Below are 21792 nucleotides of genomic sequence, written 5' to 3' on the forward strand. Positions count from 1 at the left end.
ATTCTACACTAGTGGGTTTAAAAACGTCTTTGTTGAGGCCTGTTTGCTCAGAGAATCACTTCAGTGAACTATATATCTTTAAGGTTTACATTATTCTGGTGTGTCACACACCTGGAACCAGCTGTGTAGCAAACAATAGTCAAGCTTCTCCTCTAATCAATAGCAAACACAAGCAATTAATCAATTTAATTACTCCTTTCCAACTCCAAGGACTGCAAGGTCACATTGCCAACACTGTATCAATCGCAATTAGCAGTATCAGACCACACAGAGTGTGTGTGTGTGTGTGTGTGTGTGTGTGTGTGTGTGTGTGTGTGTGTGTACTTCAATGTGACCCTTTCAGGACCCTTTTGTTTGAAGACACACACGTCTGCATCAGTCGTGTCCAAAAGTCAATGTTCCGAAAAAAATCAGTGCTCAAATAGTTACCATTTGCTTAAAATAAAAGTGGAGTTTTAAATTTGTAACTTGAGAAAATAACTCGTTACTTGCAAATGTAATGTGTATGTTACTTTAAATTAGGGCTCATTTTAAGACGTTCTGTATTCAGTGACCTTGTTTGAATCACTTCTGAATGTCTTCAGCCCTGATCGTCCAGTCAGTTCTCTCACTGCAGCCTTGCGTATCCAGAGTTTTTAAAGATTTATTTGGACATCCTGATAATAGGAAATTCCTACAGTGCAGTCTGGAAGACTTGGTATATCCTTTTTATCACAGTGTTACATTTATCCATGTAGGAGTATCATATATTTTGACAGTCCAAATATCCGCTGTTTTTTAATGCCTTGCATTTTACTTACTTTTGAACATGCCCACATGTGTGTATTCAGACATTTTTATGTGACAAAGAGGCAATGAGAAGGATAAGCGAGTGTGTGTGCATGTTGCATGAATGCATTATCCAGTCCCAATCTGACAATCTCGCCACGGCCCATTACACAGACACCATTACCGAGGAGAACGCTATAGTGCCATCAGATGCTGCCATCACATTGTCAGTGGCGTGCACGCACACACACACACACACACACACACACACACGCACACACACACACACTTCATCGCGATTGACTTATGTGAGTGGTGATGCAAAGAGCTGAAAGAGACAACAAGCTTCATTTTGTAAACATCCTCTAAAAGCAGCGAGGAGAAAGGGAGCACTAATTAACAGTCTTTTCTTTTCTCCACACACTCAATGATTGCAGCCCATCCTCTGGCAGCTGCAATGAGTCACACACACACACACAAACATGCAAAGCTGCTTGAAGATGCCTCCTCCAGGTGACGGCACACCGCTGTCGATGTTCAATCTAAATAAAACACAGACGACTCATTCACTCATTCAGAGGGTTGGCAGAAGGTTGAATCACCTTCATGTGTTCATCCCCATGACGATCCAGTCGCCCTTTCACTGCAACCATGTCAACAAACTGCTGCTGCGAGGGTCTCCAATCTGATTATGCAAGAGAGAGAGACACACACACACACACACAGAGACACACCCCACCTGCTACGGGAATCCATTAGGATGACATTGTATTTTCAGCTGCTATCAATTCTTTTGGCCCTGTAATGCACAGGAGGCAGTTTTTGCAGATTACAGCACTTTTCAGATGTTATAAATTGGTCTTTTACCATGTCACCATGGCAACCAAGCATCTCCGTCGCCCGCATAGGCTGTTGTGACCATCCTCTGTAGAGTATAATGGAGAAAATAAAGATCAGTGAATGTAAGAGGTATGCATGCTGAGGCTCAAGTAAGTCTCAGTAGTGTGGAAAAGGTGGTACAATAGAAAAAAGAGCTCGCAGGACACTAGATGAGGAGTCAGCACAGCTTGCTGTAATGGTATTTCATTGAATAAAACACTTGATTTCTATCTATTTCAACCTGGAAAACTGTAGATTTAACATTCCTTTGCCTACACTTGTTATGATCTCAGGCATATGTGTCAAACTCCTTTTAGTTGGAGGGCACTCCGATAAGGCCTGAACTGATCTGTAATGACTGAGTGAAATTAAAGCACTATAATCTTAAAATACAGAAAATCTGAATCCCTTAGTTGAATATTGTCTATTTCAAATATTGAAAACATCCTTCATTCCTCACTTCTACAGCTTTCATCTTGTGTGTTTTCACAAATTCACCTCCATCCTATAGGCTAAAGATGTCTTCACTCAACATAAGGTTCTGCTGCTGCATCACTCAGGGTTTCAGTCTTCGTGTCCACTACTTAGTGTGAAAAAATCAGGCATTTCTTGTGCAACCTTAAAGATTAGAGACGGTTCCTTAAACAAAAGTTGAATATGCACAGAAATAATCAGCCAAATTAAAAAAAAAAAAAAAAAACCTTGTAACTGTATATCAAAAACTCAAAAAATAATTTTAATTACATTAGATATGAAGAAAATATGCCAAGTACTGTAAAGTGTGACTACAAATCTGTCAGTTTTCTGCTTATTCATTGAATGAATAAAAGGCTGTAATGAGGAAAAATATGTTCACTTACTATTCACAGTCTTATATTAAAATCTTATCATTTCTATTGACATAAAATAAAACATTTTGATAACGTATACCTTGTAATTTAGAAAACATCATGAAAAACTATTATGTTCACAGCCTCTCAGCTTGAATATATAATACATGACCCTTACTGCACGCTTCAAAACAGTGTCATATCAATAAGTTTGCATGTTTATCTCTGTGCTTCTCCAGGTCCGATATGGTTAACAAACTTGAGCAAATTTGTTGCGCACTTTATTTTCTCATCAAATTAGTGAAATCAAAGTTTGTTCCATCAAGATACCCTATTAAGAGAATCAGTGTAATCACAAAAGTAACAGACAATCCGAACAGACATTTTAATGACTAATTGTTAAAACTCCTCAGGCGAGTTAAGCTCACTGCAGGTTGATTCACGACTAATCTTTGTCTCCGGCTGTTAAAACTGATCAGATGGTGCAGTAATGCCGGTAAATCTGCAGGCTCGGAATTTGTGATCCCCCTCCTTATATATATATATTTTTTTTTTTTTCACTTGAGCCACACGGACTCATTGACTCAGATCAGCACACAATGGCCTGGTGAGGCTTACTGCTGCTCAAGAGTGTGTGAGTGCGTGTGCGTGTGTGTGTGTGTGTGCGTGTGTGTGTGAAGAAAAGAAGCCTTGTCTGGCCCCATTAGTGACCCGAGATGCAGCACCGCTCGGCCCTGGATGACTGCAGGACTGAGCAGCAGCAGATCCAGAGAGGAGGCTTTAGTCCTACAGGAAACATGCAAGGTTCACAAAGGAGAGAAATCAGTTGGTGTGTAATGATGCAAAGAGTTTTAACTTGTAACCAACCACAACCAATGCTGTGTTGCAGAGTTTGAATGCATTTCAGTACGTGCTTGACAGATAGTTCTGATAGAAAAGGGCCCTGACGTGTTTAATGCCCGGATAAATCATCCATCATTAAAGACTTGGTGTTTTTTGATTATAAAGCCTTTAAGAAACAAGGTAAAAGGTGCAATGTGCATAGATGCAGTATGAAAGTAAAGTACAGCACCTGAGCTTCATTTAATCCAATTCAAGGTTTCTTTTCTGAATTGTGACCACATCAATCAAATGTGAACGAGGCCAAATACAATGCTTAACATCGTCAGACTATAAACTGGGAAATGGGAACTTTCCAATAGCTCCACCAGTTTCCAGCTCCATGGACACAGCTTTAGACTTCTAATTGAAAAAAAAAAAGTTAAATAGTTAGAATTAAATTTTGTTCTCATGAAGCAACATTGCTTTCAAAAACTTCAATATTGTTTGTTTTAAAGGAGAAGTGTCTCATGTTTCAGTTCCAGATGAAGATATTCCCTCTTATAAACTTGTCAAATTTGTTGGATTGATAAAATTCGGAAGCTAAATGATGGTAATTATTCATTTCAGTGACTCTTTCCTCTTTTTAAGACATTGCTCACCATCACTGAGCATTGGTGAATTTTGCCAAGAGATGTGACAGTGTAATGTTCCTCTCATTTAATTCACAGCGAGACATTGAACTATTGCTTAAACACGGTTTGCCTGAAGCTTTCACACCAATAAAAACGATGAAGATGCAACCGCTGCGTCACATTCACGTACAATAACAGAGAAGAGAAGTTGTAATAAGATTAATAACAGGAGGCAGCTGGAGAAGTGAATATAAAAACAGCAAAGAAAAAACACATAAAGGGGGAAACCGAATGTATTATTATGTCATAAAAACGAAAACAGACAAGAGAATCCAAAAAATTACCATCTGCAAAACAGGAGCAGTTGTAATATTATATTACTTTATTTATCTTTTGTACAATGTAATTACAATACAAATATGTTGGTTTAAATACAAAAAGTCTGTAAATAAAGATTAAAAATAAACTCCACTGGTCTGCTTTGTTACCATCACTAAATTATGGTTTTACAATCAAGTTTATGAGGTCATTTAGTTTGCTTTAACCCGGAACACAATTAACCAACATTTATAATTTGGAGGGCGTGCAAACAAGAGTCAAGGGCTAAAATATATTCCTAATGAAACAAAACCTTTTGATTTTTCAGAGTGAATCTGTATCGATTTGTAGAGAAAGGAAGGGAGGGAGAAAGACAGAGAGCGGTTTGGGTTTGTTGAAAGAGGAAGAAATATTGATTGACCCTGAAGACAAAGGACTGAAGCCCGGGAGGATCCGAGGTGGGACAAATCAGTGGCAAATAAATCTGAGTTCTGAACAGCAACAAAAAAAAAAAAAAAAAAAAAGCCGACATATCGGACAGGAAGAGACCAAATAAGCTACTGAATCTGTAGGAAGTTAATGGGCAGGAAATCTAATCAGTGGCAGTTCACATCCATACAATTCAATTCCCAAGGAACATAACAGGAACATCTCGGGGAAGGTAACATGGAGATAACGTACAGACACAACGTGAGGAAGAAGAGCCCTTGAATCATGACTTTTTTCTATTTGAATCCTCTGTGACGATGCATCTTCGTGAAAAGACACAAGATTTATTATATTCAGTTTAGTTAGTTAAATAAAAACAGCTTATGAATTTTTTTTTCGATTATGAGAAGTTATATTTGAAGCTTAACGAGCTGAGGAATATGACGTTGAAAAAAAAAGAGCAATTTGGCCTTAAGAAAAAGGAAATGATGGCAGACAGTGCTCGTGTTGTCGGCTACGTACGTGATGAACGTGTCTTTGTTCTCAATATTTTCACACGATCCGCCTCTCACTCTTATCTCCGTTTTAGCACATCTTATCCAAACGTCCTTCTTTCAGACTTCCGTCGCTCTTTAAAAGAATATCTCCGTCCCTCTTTCAGTCTGAAACGTACAGCTCATCCCTCCTCTGTGAAGAAAACTTCTGAATCTGCTCCAACTTTGTCTTCGTTAATCTGTCCAAGACGTATTTGTCATTTGTCACACTTTTATGTCAGATATCCTCCACTGCTCATTTTTAACACCTGAGTCTGTGGCTGCACTCAAAACTGCCTGCTGAGCTCACAAAACACACCGTTTTAGAAAAATGTAACCTGTGGTACGGAGAACACAAACCGAACTGTGCCACAAATACCTGGATCTTGCACAGAGTGCAGAGATATTTTCATCCCTACGACAATATTCAACAGCAGGATTTTATTCTCTGGATCTGGATAGAAAATAAGTCTCAACCTGAACAAAAAACTTCATATCTGAAAGTCTACTTCTGGAGATGTAACTGTGCGGTAAATATAATGGGAGACATGACCCACACAAGACATTTGTTAGCTCTTCAGCACTTCTGAGCTACAATACTTAGAAAACCTTGATTTGCCTTTTCGACAAAACAAGCATAATCACATAAAAAGGGCAAAATGAAAGAAATGTAAGATCGCATCAAGTGCTAAACACAAACAATTTCAGGGAGATATTTTGTCATTGTTTAGACACCCCTGCCATAGATGCATCACTTCTTTTTTCCTGCAACATGACAAATGACAAATGACAAAACTTTCCTCCCAACTTTGTAAATACCATCATCTAGTAAATCTACAAGTGGGAGAGCTCGTAAAGACGCCCTGCTGGCATCCACACAGGAACAGATAAACGCATAAAAGTTTCAAATTAATTATAAATCTTTTAAGATTTGTTTGCTCAAGGATTTTGGGAGAGTGTGGAATAATCCTACATAAAGTCTAGTTCCATTTGATTCATTTCATCATCATCATTTTGATCCCCAGGTAACATTTAATCTTTGGGAAAATCCTTAAAAATCTCAAGAGAGTAGCTTTATTGTTTACAAACGTGAACTTTAGCCCTTTGATGTGGCATTTTTAACCTATATTTACCAGAAATAAGCTCTACTTGACTTTGCATTTGAACCCTCATTCTGTCAACTACCAAGAATCTGATCTACTAAATGTTAATGAGTATAAAACTGGTGTAAATATGACACACACACTTGGAGGATTGCGTGTCAGAAGTGTGCAAAACAGCACACACTATTGGTTTAGTATGGTTGCCTTCATGAATATGGCGTGTCGGGCACATTCTATATCCTGCAAATTCCTGGGAGTCTGTATGAATGGATTAATGTACAAATTACATTGTTTATGCATCTGTTTTTCATGAAAATGAGGAGCAAACTGGCTCTCCATTTTGCAGAGATGTTATTATTTTGGCATTTCATCAGCTTCCTTCCACAATGTTTTCTCAGGATTTTATTATTAACATTTTCTGTGTTTTGCTCCTTCTTAAATCCTGTGATTTATTTTTTCTGAATTTCTTCTGATGCTCTTCTTTTTCTGGTAATACTCCAATTATGTTTGAACACTTCCTCCATCAACATATCAAACACCGTACATTTAATTTTGTGTTTGTGGGGGCCTCAACTGGTGAACTCAAGCAAATGAAAATGGAAACAATATTATTTCCAGCACACCGTTAACATGTAAACCATGCCTAATGCACACAAAACCCTCCTTTGAATACTCCTGCCACTCGTGAGCTTATTCTCACTTGATCATCTGCAGCACTCAAGACAGAAAAGTGCAATCTATTTGAGTGTTCAATTTACCACGCTTCCTGCAGGACCTCGGTCAATCAGGCTCTTCCTATCGGACGTGCAGTAAGATGCTCATAGGCAGCGTGCAGAAGGCGGATTCGTGGACAGTCCGTGTCTCCTCACGTTACCCTTTTTCTCTCCACATGTCATTTTTAATCCCGAGAAGTAATACGAAAGCGGCACTACCGTGACTGACGCGAGGTGGCTACACAATCACACTGAATGCAATGAGACCGTACCCTGTGTTTGAAGACGCAAAAATATTTATGGATGCTGGAATGTAGTGCATTATGTTTCGCTTGCACAGTGTTATAGATTTTCGTAAATATTTACTTCCACTGAGTTGTTAACATTCCTTGGGTGTTGTCTGGTGATGACGGCATCCAAAGGACTGTTGTGCTGTATTGTCCAGAGTGTCTGTGTGCTGGATATCCTGAAGTGATTGTTTATGTCCCAGAGCCGTATTGTCAGACATGAGCGAGAGGAACAGGCTACACCGCACAACGTGAAGCCATACTGGACTAATCCGGCCTCGGGAGCAGGGAAACATATAGTTTGTCTGTTAGGGTGAAAGAAACATGCAGCTATATACACTTGAGTTGTATGTTGAACTACGCAGCTGCACGGCCGGCCTTCACTATTTGGTTCCTGTGATGCGATTCAGTTTCACACAGTTCGCTCGATGACTGCCCAATCACACCCGCCGACTGTCTGCTCCCTGCACCTTCTCTGCTCTTTACAATTCACCAAAAATAAATATAGGGGATAATAAAAATGAAAATAAACACATGCTTCTGCAACATTGATTTTAAATTCTGAGATTAAGTACATATAACTTGTTGAAATAAAAAATAAAATACAATAAATAAAATAATTTTGGCCATAAATCTCTACTATTGGTCAGTCAGTCCTTTTGGGTTGGTAAGGTTGAGTCTCACATCATTGCCCCGTCCTTTGAGGAAACCAAACTCCTGCTGTGCTCGGCTGACTTCAACATCAGTCCATTCAACAGCTGATCCTTCCTGTGCCTCTCTGCGTATCTTCTGATGTTACCATATCTGCTAAAATCACCACCAAAATCAAGCCAAACTGCCAAAAACAAAACAAAACAAAACAAAACAGCAGTTTGTGGGATTGGAATGCATCTGAGTGGAGTCGGCTTTTAAAGAAAGGAACCACTGGACTGTGTCCCCCTCCCTCCACTGCATTTGCCAGAGTGGGCACATGCAGTACATTTAGAGACTTGCAGCAGGTGAAGTAAAGCCAGAGTGGAGAGGTGAAAGCAAGAAAGGCCGGCAGGCAGCAGGTAGAGTGGAAGTATTCAGTCCGTCAAGTCTGGAGAGCTGGAGACCTGATCTTCCAATAGCAACCCGTCAGACTGCCAAGTTCCTCTCTCACTCACATGGGAGCATAAAGAAAGCAATTAAAATATTTGTAGGATTGATTCCTGTTGAGAGCTTTGAGCAATTGCTAGGCTAACTTGAAGGACCTGCACCCCATTCTAAGCAAAGAGGCTGGAGTTAGCACCTGGCTGTCTCAGGCTTTAATTCCAGGACTAGTGCTACAGCTTCAGGATGCTGAGTTCATCTTAGAGCTCAATCTCAAAAGTCTTCTGTAAATTGTTGGAGAATGGGTTGGCTGTAGCAGTTGGCGCCTTGTTCCCAGACTGCTGAGGCGTCGGTTTTGTCTCCAGTGCCGCCCACTTGGCCTCGAAGCGGTCATCATCTTGGGGATCGCTGACCACCGGTGCCGCTAGTTGGCTTCCCTCCGGAGGCCAGCTACTACTGCTGCCACTGGTCCCTCCACCGCTGGAGGTCCCATTCTGAAGGCCCAGTGTGGCGCTACTGTGTGGTGGGAGGCCATTAATCGCTGTCGGTAATGGCGAGGTGGAAGAAAACGAAGGCGTGGAGAAGCCTCCAGCATGACCAACGGCGCCGGGGGCTGCCGGATAGGGATGGTGCTGCCCGACTGTTCCCAGTGCACCCACCTTAGGTCCTCCTGCAGCTGAGCCTATAGCACCTCCTGTGCCGGACGAGCCTGTGGCGGTACAGAAGACGTTGGCCACCATTTGGGATGGTGTGATCCCAACCACCGGCACGCTGGCGTTGGGATACGTCATACTGCTTGCCAAACCTGGCATGTAGGTCTGCATGGGCACAAAAGCAGGTTGGACAGGCTGGCTGGCAAACATTCCCACAGGAGCTGGAGTAGTATCAAAAGCCAAGGGGAAGGGCTGCATGGAGCTTGGAAGGGAGCCTGGGGGTCCAGGCAGGGAGGTTTGCATCAACGAGGCCCCGGACATGCTCGGACCCGACATCGTGGGGATGGACATGGATGGAAGAGACATGGGAGGACCTGACACAGGGGGGCCTGGTATTAGAGGAACAGACGGAATTGACATGGGTGGGAGGGGCATCGGGGCCTGACCTGAAAGAGTAGAGGGACCCGAAATAAGAGGCTTAGACATGGTGCCAAGGGACATTGTGACAGTGGATACTGGGGCCGCAGACATGACTGCCTGACTGGACATCTGATGACTGGACATGGAGGGTGGTCCAGGAATAGTGGGGATGGTGGGGCCTGGAGGGGGGGTCTGTTGGGCCTTGACAGCCTTGGAGACCTCCTCTAGCCATCTCTCAGCTTCCGACGGTGTGCGCTTGTGGCCACTCTGCATCGCCATCGCCACAGAAACCGGAGGAGGAGAGTGGAGTGGAGGCTCTGGCTGCACCCAGGAGGAGGTGGCTGGAGGGGGAAAAGTCAAAGTTTAGAACATTAGGATCAACTCACGACACTAGCTCAGTGAGAAATATTTAAAGTCTGTTGCTTTCAGACATTTTTTGTTTCTTACCCTGCACTGGTGCAGGTGGTGGGGGCAGAACAGGGGGCACAGTGCAGTCCGGTGGACCGTTCGCAGACATGGAGGGATTAATGAAGAGCTCATCTGATGGCTTGGTGAAAGAAGTGTTGATCTGGCTACACAATGCATTGATACTACTGTCCCCTTCACCTGGATACCCCAGGTCCATGTCTGGCATTTAGCAAGATGTAAAGGAGGGGGAAGAGAGGAAGAATGGGTAGGGTGGGGGTGAACAGAGGGACAAACAGAGAGAGGGAGAAATAATATTTATTCCATTGTGTAACAGACCCAGTTAACATCATGAAAAGAAAAATCTGGAGCAAATGAATACTCTGATATTGGCTGCTGTTGACCTAAAAAGACTAAATATCACAAGTTTCTCAAGACAAATGAGCCACTGTGTGAAACAAAACTGACTTATTGAAGAATCATGAGGTGCAGACTTAACAAAGATGAGCTATTATCCACATTACAGTCTATTTTGTCCTGATTTGTCCATTTTGCAGTTCAACAGCGCAGATCAAGTGTAAGTGAAGGCTTTGGCGCCAGCAGGAAATCAGCCATTTAAACCACAGATATAATAATTGTGTCTGCTGGTGTCTCCTCTGACAAACACTCAGAGCCCCTGGAGAACGACGTAAATCTCTCTTCCGCTCTTTGTCTTCCTTTCATGTCATAACAGATAGACAAGGAGGCAGTGATTATATGTGCAGAGCTAATGAAATAAAATCAAGACAGATGGGCTTTAACTGAAGTAAGCAAACACCTGATTACCACTGACGGGCCCACAGTGCAGCACAGGTAGCTATGCCGTTCAAGCAAATTCTCCCCAATGCAGGTACGTCTCCTTAAGTTATGTGCATTTTATTTTTGCGGGCCTTAATTCCCGCTTGAGAGAGCAGGGGGCGCTTGCAGTTTGAAGAAGGTCTTCCATTGCAGTTTTCTCTGTACTTTGCTCAGTAGCCTTGCTGACTCCGTGATCCATGTCTTTTCCCTTTCTGGTCAACGTCGCACAGAATTCAGAGGCGGTCCTAACAACTGACACGCGTGTCTCCGCTGCAGGAGTGCCTTTGTCAGCACCGCGGCAGGTTTAAAGGCTGGTGGGAGACTTGCTGAGGGCTAACCAGGGGAGCTGATTGACCGCACAAATCAATACACTCTATTGTTCGGGGAGTCACACGGGAGCAGAGAGGCAGTGGAATTGGCTGCTACTCGTGTTGCAGCTAGGTATGTGTGTGTATTTGTGTTTGTGATAGAGAGAGAGGGAGCACTGTGTATTTAATTCAAAATACCACTATACTACCACTGGATTTTTGTTTGAGTGAAAGGTGAAAATCAAAGATTAGACACTGAGTAATTGGTGAAAGTGTCTCCTGACTGCTGTGGTTTATTATTCCAGTCAAAGGAATGACTCTCTCTCATCTTTCCTAATGACTGCAATCAGCCTCACTGCTGAGCACTCTGATCCTGCAGCACTCACACCGAGTGGGAGTGTCCATGCTTCTGTGTGTTTTCTAATATGGACGAGAGTGTGGATACATCAGCTTCTCAGTTCAGACTAATTATCCCCTAAGAAAAAAAGAAAAAAAAATGAAGCCCAGACCTCCCAGGGTGGCGCAGGTAGAAGCCATCAGTATTGTGACAGTAATAACAGCAATTCATTTGCCTGGTTTTTAATCTTGTGAAGCATTCAGCAGGAGGAGAGAACCGCGATTAAACAGAGGAATGACACCTTGTCTGCTTTCAAACATGAATGCAGATGTGCCGAAGGTTATTCGGTGATGTGCTTAGTGAATCCTCTTCAGACAGAGGTCACGATGCCACTCCAGCGCCGAATGGAAAATGCAGTAATGCTTCAACAAACAAACCATGACGTAAGTGGAAGAGTTCCGACGTGAAGTTTCTGTTTGCGTCTGATGACAGCAGGAATTTACTTGACTCCTTCTGGGATAATTTGAAGGAGGAAATCCTTCCTGATGACACCGAGGGTGTGTCACAGGCATCTCACTGCCGTGTGTAAATTAGATGTGAATAACGCTGGAGATGTCATGCTCTGAAATTAGCTTTTAACAGGTTGTTGCCATCAATCTCTCAGTAAACTGAGGACCTTGTTTACAATACTGCAGCCTGAAAACAGGATTGAACATGGTTTGTCATGGCCAATACTCTAACGTCTGCACTGACATAAAAACGGTAAAATAAATTTGGAAAGTTCCCACATCCTTGGTAGCATTGTGTTCATTTTTGTCAATATAGATCTCCAAAACAACTTTTGGTTTTGGGTGTAATTCAAAGTACTGCAATTGTCCCCCCACCACAGATTTCAAATTTAGAACTTCTAGCCTGCTAAGTCGACCATCCTAGAGGTCAGAGGGATCAACAGGTGTATTCATCTGGCAACAATTGCGAGTCTAATTTCATAAACATCTCAACTTACCCGGGTTCTTGGTCTCAAAGTCTGTCTTGCGCTGCAGGGTGGATGGCAGGTCGTTGAGGCGGAGCGACAGCTGCCGCTTGAAGGGAGAGTTCTTCTGGCTGAGGGCCGGAAATCCCCGGAACGAGCCCTGACGCACCAGCTGCTCGATGGGCGCGTGGCGGCGCGGGATGGCATGAGGCCCGCCCGGCTCTGGACGCTCCATGGGGGATGCTGCGCCCTCGGGGGGCGAGGCGGTGCCAGGAGGAAGGGCGGGCATCACAACTGGCTGGTCTGGAAGGAGAAGAGGTACTGAAGGTAAACGTAGTTTGTGTTATTCTTCACCAAAGATGTGAGTTTGTTTTGGACATCGCGAGGACCGAGTTGAGAAAGCGGTGAGCGGGTACCTTTCCTCTTGTCCTGCAGCTTGTCCTCTCGCTCGCTGCTGCTGCCCTGCTGGCTGCAGGAGGAGTTGGCTCGGAACGAGCCCTCACGCACAAAGGAGGTGCGACTGGCGTCAAAAGACGCCGTCACGCCGCACTCCTTCTCCCGTCGCTGTTTTCTCTCCAAACAGGCAGCAAAGGCACACCCAACTGCATGGCTCAGCCTCTCCCCCTGTTCCCAAAGAAGCATTAAAAATAGATTTGAAGTTGTAATACAAAGCTCATTTTCATTCTTTTTTTTTTTCAATAACATTTCAGTGCTCCATTATTCTAACTACATCACTTATTTCCTCTCCACAATGAAAACCTTAAACTCAAAGCTGTTTCAACACTGAGCTGCTGTCGACACTGACAGTGTTTAAGATTACCACAGTCATAGATCCTTCAAGGGATCCTCTTTAAAAGCCGGTACTTACTTGAAATATCACACCTGAATACAAATTGCATAAAACATTCAGATGAATATATTTGAGTATGACAGAACTTTTAGGGATCAGTCTGCAGTTGATCGCCTCAAATGTTTAATACTGATAAAGGTTCCTGCCCCCGGCTCTCTGTTCTGCAAATAATCCCCCCATTTTCCCACTAATTTCCCCTTTCGCCGGAGTTAGCTCCTTGCTCATACAATGCGATAGCAGAGATTGTTTTGTTTAAGATGTACAGATAAAGATGTGGAGAGAGTGTGGTGGAAACAGAGACAGACCGAGATGGACGGATAACTCCACGGGTTTCTGTCTAATCCCTCCTCCTAATCCTGGAGGTCTGTGCAGCGTTCCCGCCCGTCCGCATTAATAATCCAACTCGCAGTCTAAGCTGATGAAACTACCCTGAGGGCTGAGACCACAATGCACCGGTTCAATCACAGCTGCCTTTAAATTCCAATCTGCTCATCCCAAGGTCAGCAAAGTCAACAGTTCGATTCAGAAGCTAGTAAAAGTAGGAATTCCCAAAACAATACGCTGGACATCCATTTATTTGCTACCACAACAGTATTTTGGTATTCGGGTGGTGTAGGATCGACTGGGGTGGCTAAATAATACAAGCAGGACACACTGTGGTTTGTGTTATGTAACATTAATATATAGCTGCAGATGGTTAAGAAAAATGTGAGTACGCCCATCACAGTTCCTCCAAGAGACTGCAGTCAAGAGACTTTTTAATTGGACCACCAGTCGGGAAGCAGAAGCAAGTCAAGCTTGAATTTTTACTGTATGTTCTCCTGATGCATGTGTAACTTTTCTTTCAGTGTCAAAACCATGCATTTGAAGTTAAGTGGTGACTGTAACTGTTTAAGCAGGTGTTAAATGTGCTGTCTCTTTGTGTTTGACCCGTCCATATCCTGCCCCTGCTCATGAACATGCAAACTCCTCAGAGGAAGGTGTTTGTCCACGTGTCCAAATATAAACTAAAGATTGCTCTTTTAATTTTAATTTTGCATTTATCAATTTTACATAAAAATATCTATAAAGAAAAGTGTTTTTCTTGAATAACAAACTTGAATAGATAACTGACGTAGTCATATTGTTACAATTTAATGTGTTTGCATAGAGTAGTATATAATCACCTGAAGCTGCTGAGACTGCTTTAACGAGCCCATCATAATAAATCTACACAAATGAGGCTATATGTACTGCCTTTTTAGTTAAAATGGGGGTTTGGCTGGAGTCTCATCTTTCAGATGCAGCATAAGTTGGATGCCAAGATTTTTGAGAATACCAGAACCTCATCATCATCACTATTTTCACAAAACCTTATTAAATATACCATTATACTATAGCTGATATAGCAGAAGTAAACTCAGATACATTCAGCTACATGGGCGGCTGTGGGTCAGTGGGGAGAGCAGTTGTCTCACAATTGAGATGTTGTTAGTTCGATTCCTGTCTCCCCCGTCTGCATGTCGAAGTGTCCTTGGGCAAGACACTGAACCCCAAATTGCCCCCAGTGGACGGACTGAGCGCCTTGCGTGGCAGCTGCCTCCACTGGTGTGTGAATGTGTGTGTGAATGGGTGAATGTGATAATGCAGTGTAAAGCGCTTTGGGCTCTGTTAATGCAGCGTAAAAGGGCTATATAAGTGTAGTCAAATTACCATTTACCATTTTACATAAAACTGTATGCATTGTAAAAAAAAAAAAAAACTCTTATTTTGAAGGTGGCTGATTCTTTTTTTCCCCATTTTATTTTGATGATCGTACTTTTTCGTACTTTTTCCCCATCCTAAAAAACAAAAAGAAAAGCTGCTGCAAAAAGCCCAGAAAACCACAAGAACTTGCCAAGTGAAGAGTGGAACTGAGTGGAAACATCTTTCTAAAACCATGTAGCCTCCATCCATTCATTCACCTTTAATATCGCTGTATCGTGTAGCATGCTGTTTTTAATAAAAGATCAGTAATCGTTGAGCATAATTATGTTTTTCTTATGGCTCAGCCCTCCACAGCAGTCCAAGTCCTTCAAGAAGCCTTTCAGTGTTTCGCCCACCTCTGGTGTCGATAATGAATTGTTCACGGGAGATTTACTGTCCCCTCACCGAGTCTTTCAGAGCCATGAAGCAGTGGCACATCCACCGTCTGGTCGTCCCATCTCTGCAGATGTAGGAGAAGGCCTTGTCGTAGTTGCGATCGGGTGCACAGAACGAAACCTTCTCTATGGTCTGGTCCACGATGAGGTCCTGAGAGACGAACCGGAGGAGGGATTCAGCTGAATCAATCAAATCGTTCCAGTAGGTACATCACATCAAATTACATCTGACAAGGATTTTTTTTTTCTTTCAAACTCAATAATTGACATGCTGCTTTCAACCTCACTTAACCCCGCAAGCCCCCTCCTTCACTTCAGCCTATTGATACTTCCACCAATGACAGAAAGGAGAGTGACTACAGACTAATGACACTGAACCCTCTTTTAATCTCTACGATGTTTCCACACTACCAACCAATAAAGAGGCCCGATTCAGGCAGCCCTCAGTGTCCATAGTCACTATAGAAAAAAAAATCCAAGAGGGGGCCCCGTCTTTCTCTGTGTACATCAAGGGGCCCTCAGCTCACCTCTTTGACGCACCAGAGGGCTTAAAGAGGAGGGGAAACAAGCGGGAGAAGGAGAAGAAAGAGGGTTCACACACTCATCCACACACTTCCTTCCTCTCTTTCAGCCGGGCCGAGAACAAAGGGAGGGGAGGATGAGGGGAGCAGAGGAGGGAGACGGGAAAAGGAGGAGAAAGGAAGGAGGGATGTGAAGAGAAAGAGGTTGAAGAATAACGGCCATTCATTGTGGGCCGATCAGTGAACGGAGGGGGGACGCTGGTACCGAGGTGAAAGGCTGAGTGGAGACCGGTCCATCCATCACTTTTACAGTCGAACAAGTTGTTCGAAGTTACAAAGTACTGAAGGCACAATGAGTTTCCGATTGATTTATCATCATTTCTGATGATTTCTGACGACTGGCGTGGGGTCCGGGTGGGAGCGTGACTCACTCCAAGTTCATATGTCACTGAAAGGATAAGTGCGGCAGAGCAGTATGTGACTCACGCTGCGTCGCCTAATGCAGACAAGTCCTTCTGACTTAAACTCGCACACAAAAAAACCTGCTGGACTGAATAGGACTTCAGTGTTTCATCCTATTGGAGAGGCATTATGAAGGTCAGGCCTTTCTGTGAGAAGCGAACACGCAGACACTGGACATTCACAGGCTGTGGGAACGGCTCTGAAGAAAGAGTTGTGTGGGCGCCTACTGATTCATGGATAGAAGCTGAAAAGATGAAAAGAAGAACCTTATGACAAAAGTAAAGACGTCGGTAAAGGTCACAAATTAATCTATAAATGATTTTCATACTAAGAGTCAGCATTATGGCATTTATCATATGATCTCTATGTTAAATGCAAAAGACGCATTGCAGACTAATTTTGACTCTCATACATTTTCAGTGATCAAAACCAGATTTGGCTGGTCAAACGACAAACATTTAACATTCACTAGCACACATATGATAATTACAACTACCAATCTGATGACAAAAACTGAAGGTATTCTGTAAATAAAAGAATCAACACACATGCAGCTTAATATTCAACTAGATATATAAAACTATTCTAGAGTGAAAACAATTAAAATCTGGTTTGACATTGGCTTAAATAACCCTCCTCCTGTTGCAAATAATTCAACAGTTTTTAAAAATTGTCCCATTATCCAAAAAGACTGAAGACTGAGGTTCACACATGTCTGATCAAACCGATCATTCAGCTTCATAAAGATGATCTAAACATCAAAAACAAGTGCAGAAATCAGGACTGATTTCTCTTGCTGAGCATTCACAGTTTCCAAGTAAAAGCCGGTGTTATGGACTGTTAATGGGATACGGCAGACATTGGCCAATATTTCCAGAAGCTGAATAAACTGTGGATTCGTTGGGGACTGCATTTATCTGTGAGACAGATCGAAAATCGATATTCGTGTCTATGTCCAGAGTCGTAAAAGAGAATAACACCCACCCAATGTTTTTAATAGCTTTTGGAGAGCATTGGATCTCCACGACATATGAGCAGTGATAGATATGAGATGTGAGGTAAAGTAAAAATAGAGCGATAAATGTGACGCGAGAGCAGAATAATGCTGCTCCGAGACTCTGGGAGGTAAGGTCATGTGTGGCCTTGACAACAAAAAATAAAAACTAGTGAAAATGACAGAGTTTTGTCGGGCTTGCTCTCTGCTCCGTCCTCCAGCTGTCTTTATTCTGCTCAGCTTCCAACAAAGCCACAGCGAGCCGCTCTCACTGTCGGAGGCCTCCCGAGCCACCAGACACTGCTCAAGTGCATGTGTGTTTACTCCGTCGTCCCTCCCCGGGCACCTGGAGCGAGCAACCGTGAGTCATACGTGCCAGCTCCACAACTGCTCACTCAACAAACAAGCACACATGGGCACACAGGACGGGGAGCGAAACTGGAGAGGCGGACTTCGGCCTGAAGCGGCAGCAGAGTGAGACCCTTGTAGGAGAAAACGCGAGTCTTAACTGAATATTGGACAAAAGAAAACAATTGTGCAAAATGTACTCTTTTTTTCTTCTTTTCATCAAGTCATTCAGTACACATTTATAAACAGTACACAACTACAAGGTGTACCTCTGTCCCCATTGTGCTTTTTCCTCATGTCAATGATGCCATAAAGACAAGAACACATGAAACGGGGCAACACGAATATGGCTTCTCACCTTGGTCTTGTCATCCACCACCCTGAGGCCATCAGCTGAAACCCACAATACTGCTTTTACTGTCTTTTTCCCACTCTGGAAAGAGAGAAAAAATAAAACAGAAGAGTCATTTCAAGTTGTTTTGTCAATGTATTTTTTTTCCCAGTGCCGTCAAATGGTTTCCAGTCAAAAACTGCAAAGGTGCAAGCTTGTAAACAAGCAAGTCAATTTTATTCCGACTCATGGTTATGTAAAGTGATCATTACAGCCTCTGAGCAGATGAGGTAGTGGAGGGTTAAGAGCCGAGAGGCGGGCTGAGGTAAAAACTGTGCCAGCTGGCACCGAGTATTATTTCTCCAGAGGAGGGCACCAGGCAGCGCTAATAACATACTCAGCATGGGCCGCGCTAAAAATACACAGGATGGAACAGCAAGGACTCCATACGAGTGCATATGAGTCTGCATATGAGGATGACAGTGTGTGTGTGTGTGTGTGTGTGTGTGTGTGTGTGTGTGTGTGTGTGTGTGTGTGTGTGTGTGTGTGTGTGTAAGAGGAACAGAGAGCCAGGGCGCTGCAGGAAAATGGCTTTGAAACCCACAGAGTAGCGATGAGGAGCCTCAATTTTTGCATAATCCCACTGACAAGAGGAAAGGGGGAGTGGAGGAAAAAAAGAAGTGAAGAATGAGAATAATGGAGGGGAATGGCGGGAATGAGAGGAAAGGAGAGCATGGAGAAGAAGAGAAAGACAAGTGTAAGAAAGTTTTTCGTTGGAGGAACTGCAGAGATGCTGAGTAGATGGAAGGAGGTAGAGAAGCAGAGTGGATCCATCAGGGAGAGCCCAAAGAGGAAAACAAATGAATGTAGACCAGGACACACACACACACACACACACACACAGCACTGTTCTCCTGCAGGAAAGTTTTTCTGACAAAATGGCACAATTAATAGTCAAAAGACACCCCACGAAATCCAACGCAAACAAAAATACACTGTATTCTAGCTTCCACACACTAATCCAGTGTGTTTCCAGTAACATCAGTGAAAGTAACCGAGCGTGTGTTTTCTGTGTGGACTGTGACACTGGACTATCTGTGGTGCTCTGTTCGCACGCTCCCTGTGTGAATCCTGCTCCCCAAGGGAGGGGGAACTGTGTGTTTGTTCGTCCATATTTGACTCTGTGTGTGCTCTTTTTCATAGGGGGATTTGGCAGGCTGGCAACGTGAAGAGCAAGCGGACAGACTCGGCAGCGAGGGCGATTAAAATGATAAACAAGGGAAATAACAGGAAGAAGTGAGCGGTAACTGCAGGGAGTATTGAGTGTGTGAGTGCATTTGTTTTGTATGCTGCTGCGGTCGATGCACCGACGCGGGATCTTCCCGTCTGTAATGAGTTCCCACGAAGGTTCCAGGTCCTTGAGGTTACGGTTTGTAACTGCATCTATACACCAAGTGCAACTCCACTATTGCAGATGTGTGTGAGTGTGTGTGTGTGTGTGTGTGTGTGTGAGACGTACAACTTTTAGCTTCTTCACCGCCTCTTCGCATACGTGCATCCCTCGTGACTCCTCCACCTCCACCAACCCCAGGTACTGCAGAGAAAAAAGAAAAAAACAGCAGAGGCATCAATAACCAAGGCTGCACCGATGTTCATTTTTCCTCATTTCACTCCATTTTTAAACACTCTCGTAACCTTCTTGTCAGCAAAGCAGACTTTGTCAACTCAAGAGAAAGAGGCAAAGTGGCACAAAACCGACCAAAGCCTCATTAGTCTCCATCAGTATTTCAATGGCGGCTGTGCAATTGACAAGCAAGTAGTTAATAAGCACCCATACAGGATATCCAGTTGTATGCTGGTGCTGATAATGAGGACGTACGCTTGAGAGAGGAAGGCTGCAGTCATTTATAGCATCACATCCTCTTTTGTTGTCTCTCCAGTGCTTCGTTCTGCGGTGTGCCGAGAGCCCACGGGGACACAATTAAAGCTCCCATAGCTCGGCAGAAGTCAGAAGCCAAGTAGTGAGCAAGGAGAGGGGTTTTCACCGTCTTCAGGAGAGCTCCAAGTTTGGAGAACATCTGTCTGAGAGCTCAAGGACCAGCAGTAAACACTACAGCATGGCCATGAGTGGAGGACATATGCACATAATTCTTTGGCAATCCATTGATTTGGGGGGATTTAGGCATTTCAGCTAAAGTTGTAGTTGGTGTATAAACAACATATAAACAACCACAAAGGTAATTCAATAATCACAGAAAGTAATCATCAACAATATTGTATTAGAGTTAACAAAGGACCAACTGGGAAAACAGACATCTGTGGAGTCAGTTTATCCTCCATAACTACAGCTGGGCAGGTTATTGTGTGAAACCTTCAGAAATTCCTCCATGTTACCTGCAGGTTGACACCTGAACCTTTGGATCATCAACTGATACTTCTAAAGTGAGGATTATAATTGGCTTCATAGGTTTTTGATGAAAAATGCAGTGCTGGTCTGTCCAGGGTGCAATGCTGCCTTTTGACCAATGTCACCAACTTCAATTACTCTAGTTCGGTTAAAAGAACACATATACTGTTAAGAAATAAAGAAACCGTATGACTGAGATGGTGGTGTCAGTGTGGCTTCACAGCCGCAACAACAGTTTTCAAATCCCAACAGGTACTTTAATTCTCGTTGTTGCATCGTCTCCCTCAGCCTGGGTTTTTCCACCGAGGTGATTCCGCCTCCTTCCAGCACTGCCAAAACATACTTATCCAGTTGAGTGTCATCTGACCCTGACTTTCACCTCAAGGTAAGGTGGGATTGGCCCTGCACCCACCAACTGTAAGCTGATTGAGAAGACAGATGACTGAATCAGTCAGTTTCTTAAGGAAACTTTACTTGAAGAATATGCTGCATTATCAAATGTGATGTCTCACTCGGCACATAATGTGCCGTTTCCCCAGTGGGAGCTTGTATCTGGATAATTTATAGTCACAGTAGTATTTACTTTCCCCAGTCAGATGAAGAATCAATTTATTTACTTACACGACCATGGGAACAGTAGAAGTGACACACGCATGCATTCCTTTATTTAAACGTCTGGAATTACCTTGTTTAAAGCATGCTATCCTAAATAAGCATTCTGTTTCCATCTGTAATAATTTTCCGGAGAAGCTGTAGAGAGGGAGTGAAAACAGACAAATCACTTGACAAACCTTTATTCGAGTCTTTTTCTCTAAAGCCCCAGTTTTCTCAAGTCAACTTCTCTAACATTGGCGAGCTCAAGCAGTTTGCTGTGCGTTTTGGTTCAGCAGAGGAGGCATCAATAGTGAATGACTCATAAATACATTTAAAAAGTGAAAAACAGAGAGAAGGCCCAGATATGAAAAAGAAAAGTTGTTCCAGAGAATGTGGAGAAATGATCAACACATAAAGCGAGTAGGAGGGTTTTTCCCTCTTTCTTTAAAGCTCCCGCGGTGTGCCATAAAGCTTCCAGCCTCACTCCACTGCCCATTTCACTGCTAACCCAGCGGACCGTTAGCATTAGGACCATTTTCCATCAGACTGCCTGAGCCACTCCAGCTGCTTCTCCCCACTCCTGTTCTTTCCACCTTTTATTTTCCTTTTCGTCCTGGCTCCGCCATCCACTCTTCAGTCTTTCCCCATCCCTCTCCTATCTGCTTCTCCATCTCCCCTGCTTTCTCATTTCATATCTCACAATGTCTCTCCATCCCCTCAGTGAGCTCTCATCTCCCACCCTGTCATTTCCTGTGGCCTCCGTAATCTATAACTTCACCTTATTGTCACTCCTCCCTCTCTGGCCTCCGTTCCTCATCGTCATTGTCTGTCCGGCTCTTCAACA

The 21792-nt window shown here is 43.4% G+C and overlaps 1 protein-coding gene across 2 annotated transcripts in view; it reads right to left on the minus strand.

Annotated features, from left to right (window-relative positions):
* Positions 1-4298: 4298 nt before the first annotated feature.
* numbl (NUMB like endocytic adaptor protein) overlaps positions 4299-21792 on the minus strand; it is a 67043-nt gene continuing 49549 nt past the window's right edge. For both annotated transcript variants that reach the window (XM_030108098.1, XM_030108097.1), the window contains exons 3-9: positions 19467-19541; positions 17975-18049; positions 15302-15442; positions 12738-12945; positions 12355-12624; positions 9909-10088; positions 4299-9802 (exon numbers count right to left, since the gene is read on the minus strand). In XM_030108098.1, coding sequence (XP_029963958.1) covers positions 8649-9802; positions 9909-10088; positions 12355-12624; positions 12738-12945; positions 15302-15442; positions 17975-18049; positions 19467-19541 — 2103 coding nt within the window. In that variant the 3' untranslated portion in view covers positions 4299-8648. The remainder of the gene's footprint in view (positions 9803-9908; positions 10089-12354; positions 12625-12737; positions 12946-15301; positions 15443-17974; positions 18050-19466; positions 19542-21792) is intronic.

Source organism: Salarias fasciatus, chromosome 14 (genome assembly GCF_902148845.1).
Source record: "Salarias fasciatus chromosome 14, fSalaFa1.1, whole genome shotgun sequence".
Taxonomy (NCBI): Eukaryota; Metazoa; Chordata; class Actinopteri; order Blenniiformes; family Blenniidae; genus Salarias; species Salarias fasciatus.